This window comes from Gekko japonicus, unplaced genomic scaffold, assembly GCF_001447785.1.
Source record: "Gekko japonicus isolate JY-2015 unplaced genomic scaffold, Gekko_japonicus_V1.1 scaffold883, whole genome shotgun sequence".
Classification (NCBI taxonomy): domain Eukaryota; kingdom Metazoa; phylum Chordata; class Lepidosauria; order Squamata; family Gekkonidae; genus Gekko; species Gekko japonicus.
Genome location: NW_015169801.1, coordinates 342,270 through 346,464, shown reverse-complemented (window position 1 = coordinate 346,464; position 4,195 = coordinate 342,270). Strand labels below are relative to the sequence as shown.

Sequence of the window (4,195 nt, the reverse complement as noted above, 5' to 3'; positions counted from 1 at the left end):
CCTGTTACTTTTGTATGCGGACGATGCTGTCCTGCTCTCTCTCTCTCAGAAATGGGGATGAAAAGGATGCTTGCCCAAGCTCTTGCTTATTCCAATAAGAACAAGTTGTCCCTGAACTTTGATAAATCCAAAATTATTGTCTTCGAGAAAAGTTGGAAGCCCATTAACTGGATTATACGGGGGGGGAGGGAATTGAACAAGTCAAAAGCCATAGATACCTGGGCATCTATTTCAATTATACTAACAGTTGGGCTACACATATCAAAGAAGCAGTCAAGTCATCAACTAACAACGCCCTTGCTATTGCTCATTTCTTTTAAACCAAAGGACATCAATATATTCCCACTGCTCTGAAAGTATTCAACCATAAAATACCTGACAAACTGCTTTATGGTATCCCAATTTGGGTCTCAGCTTGCAATGAAGCTGTAGAACGTGTTCAATCTAAGTTCCTGAAGAAAATCTTGGGGCTACCAGCTTGCGTACCATATGCAGCTATGTGCCTGGAGACAACCCAAAGACGGTTAATTATGATGGCATGGACCATAACTTTCAAATTTTGGCTGCACCTTCATTTTAGATGTGGCCCAAACAGTCTTGTGGTACACATGTTAACAGAATCCCATCTATCGACTTGGTTGATTAATATAGAGAAAAACAATTCTATAATTGGCTTTAGTTTTGATGACTTGGTACTTTTGTCTGAGCAGAAGGCTTTTGCCTTACTCAAAGACTCCTCGATTAGAGGTGCAAGATCTGAGAAGACTGAGAAGACATTGCTCTCCCTGAGTATGGGACTCTTTCAGCCACATTTCCTCAGGATATCTGGCAAGACTGATTCAGCCCCATCTTCGTAGGGCTTTCATGCTAGCTCGGTTCGACATCCTTCCCTCAGCTGTTTTATCAGGAAGGTTCAAGAAAATTCCCTATAAAGATAGATTGTGCCCATGTGGGATGGGGGAAATTGAATCTGTTGGACATGGGCTTTTGTACTGTAAATTCCACTATGACATCCGTGTTGCTTATATTGAACCTGTGTTGGACCCCCTTTTGGGCCAATCTGATGAGTATAAAATTAGTTCTTTATTGTCTTCGAATAATATAGAAATTCTTGAAACTGTAGCAAATTTCTTTTATGAGGTATCTAGGAGGAGAGGCTCATATTAAGGCAATTCGGAATGTGATACCCCCCCCCCCCGACCTATCTTGAGGCTCTATGCTGCATGTTGTATTTGATATTTTATGCCAATAAAGGTATTGTATTTGTATTTATTGACATCTAAGAGGAGGGGCTGAGGTTTAATGGCAGAGCATCTGCTTGGTTTGCAGACGGTCCCATGTTCAAGCTATAGCATCTTCAGTTAAAAAGATCCGACAGTAGGTGACGTGAAAGACCTCTGCCTGAGACCCTGGAGAGCTGCTGCCAGTTCGAGGAGACAATACTGACTTTGATGGATTCAGTATATGGCAGCTTCATGTGTGACTGCATAGGGTTTTGACTTTGGATATGGACGGCCCAGTGTCAAATCCTTGCTCAGCTATGAAGCTCACAAGGGGGCCTTGGCTGAAGTTGTCTCCCGATCTTAAGCTGCTTCTCTGTGTAATTGGTAGGGTAGATGGACTGGACTGTAAAATGCCTGTGTACATTGAAAAATGCTGTAGAAATTAAGTACCAAAAAATGTTGACAGAAGCTATGGAAAACTTGAAATAACAATAGGCCCTTCATATAGTAGTATACATTTTCCTCTTTCCTTTTTAAGATGGGGGTTCTGACCTTTTTTCCTTGCGAGAAGGTGCCCGCACACACCCTGAAGATAATAACATGATAAATAACTTTGAGTTTAAAAGTGTACCTCACCTATTTTTTCCTTAATGCTTTTCAGTGCCTTAGCTACCAGAAAAGCCAAACTATATCACTTCAGGTTCATCTCTTGTCTAGGTTTTATCTGTACCTGACCTTAAAAGCTGTGGCTTAAAAACACACTTGATGATATAATAGTCCAGTTGCCTTGCTCATTGGCACATAGAACATTATTTCTTATTTAATGCTTCCCAGACTGATGAGGTAATAGCTGACTCTGAAATGCTGAAGAAATCTCTTTACAGTTCCCTCTTTTCAGCCTTCCACCCTGGGTTAATTTATCACAGCTGAGAAATTATTTAGAAAAGACCTCCTTTGTCCTCCTTAATGATGTATTCTAAATATTGTTGACAGTATGCTCCATTCTTTTGTGGTGGTGCAACATTTAAATTAAAAACTAGAGTTTTATGGCCGTCTTCATGGTACTTCAAAATACAGATGAATACTTCGCAGTGTGCTGACAGTATCAAAATGATTTTTTATTGACAGTATTAACAAAGAGAGCATTGTTGACATTGAAGGTGTTGTGAGGAAGGTGCCACAGAAAATTGGAGGCTGCACTCAGCAAGATGTCGAGCTGCACGTTGAAAGGGTAATGGTTTTTATAACAAAATTAAAATGTGCCAAGGTAGTTAGAATTTTTTTTTACCATTTCTGAGCCGATTTCCCAAGAGCAATACTACTTTAAGCACTCATGCAAGCAGGTTAACACGCATGCAAATTCAGTGGATTGGATTAAAATGCAAACTGAAATGACCACGGAGCAGTTCTTTTCTTCAGTGAGAAAGGAACAGATGAGATTCTAGCACTATTTTGTTACCTTTTCAAATGTCTGATTCTAGACTGTATTTTGAAATGTAAGCTCTTTCCCTTTCAAAAGCAGAATATGCAGACCAAGCAATTCAGAATATGTATTTCTTGTTTATGGTAACATTTTATACTTAAGTTTTAACCCAACTTCCAGGCAAGCTTAGAAAGATAGAATCACTGAATTCCTGTAGATTGTGGACACTAATAAATGCCACACCACAGTATTTAAATATTGACCTCCTGGTTGTGGTGGTGGTATGGACAAGATAGTGAATGTCAGGGGTTATTTCGTAGAAAAAGAGATGCAGGAGCTCATTAGCATAACTCATTTGCATATACCACACCCCCTGACATCACCGGAAGTGTGTCAGAAGGCAACACCCACCACTCAGGCTCCATTGGACTGTTTTGGATTCCTAGCTATTGGGGGGGGGGAATGTACAGATCTGTCCTCACAGATGAGGGAGAGCTTGTACCTGAATAAAACTTGGTCTTAAAGGTGCCACTGGACTGTCCACTCCCGGCAGATTGGGAGTGGGGGTGGGGGTGGGTGAGGGAAGGTGACCTGACAGCAGCATCCCTCCCAGATTGGTTGCTGGGAGCAGGGGGTGGGACTTGCTGCATGTGCCCGCCCCCTTGGTTCTTTACTGCAGGAGCTCTGCTCCTGTGCGCTTCTGCAGGAAATGACCCCTGGTGAATGTCATTAAAAATGCTGGAGAAGGGAGGAAAGGGTAACCAGCCTAAGGAGACAGAGCTCCACTCTCTTTGTTGTGTATCAAAAGATAGATTGGTACATGTGGCTTTTTCTCTGCTGTTCAACAAGCTGCACCTGCCAAAACAGCAACAACAACAACACCCTCTTCTGTACAGTTATGAAAAATAGAAATACCCTGCTTTCCTTTGCACATTGCTACCCTAAAGAGGAGGGGAGAAAAATGGGCCTAAACGACAAATAAATACTGTTGCCGTTTGGGACTAGAGGTAGGGCCTGAAGCTGAAAAAGTTGAAGACTATTGGGGGAAGCTTTTGACAAGACCTCAGTTGCTTCAACAAACATTCTTCCATTGTAGTGTTAGTGTGTTAGCTTCCTTGTGCCTTTTGCCCTCTCCTTTTAAAGTACTCTCTGGGTGTTTAAAACCCTGGTTTGAGACATCAGACTCTGCTATAGTATCTGTACTGCAACAATATGTACCACTGGATTTTCCTTATTCTCTCTGGGGTCAGGAGGTAACTAATCCTTCTGGAAGTTTGTTTCAGGCATTTCTTGTAATAATCACATTGAACAAAAGAGACCAGATTTCAGTTATTTCTGGTATGAAAACAAAACCAAAGCCGTAGAAATATGTGCTCCTTTCTTTCTTTCCTAATAGTATTTTGTATTCTTCTAGCAAACAATTATGTAAATGTTTTTTTCATATTTCTGCCAAAAATATACCTTTGTAAATCATGCGGTGATTTCTGCTGTGCTTTTATGCTTTTTGTGTTCCTGTGTTTCTTTCAGATCTATGTCATCAGTTTGGCTG

The 4,195-nt window shown here is 41.0% G+C and overlaps 1 protein-coding gene across 1 annotated transcript in view; it reads left to right on the top strand.

The window, feature by feature from the left end:
* DARS (aspartyl-tRNA synthetase) overlaps positions 1–4,195 on the top strand; it is a 76,352-nt gene that overhangs the window by 42,599 nt on the left and 29,558 nt on the right. Inside the window, exons 5-6 of the mRNA XM_015417113.1 lie at positions 2,352–2,454; positions 4,174–4,191. Of these exons, the coding sequence (XP_015272599.1) occupies positions 2,352–2,454; positions 4,174–4,191 (121 nt within the window). The remainder of the gene's footprint in view (positions 1–2,351; positions 2,455–4,173; positions 4,192–4,195) is intronic.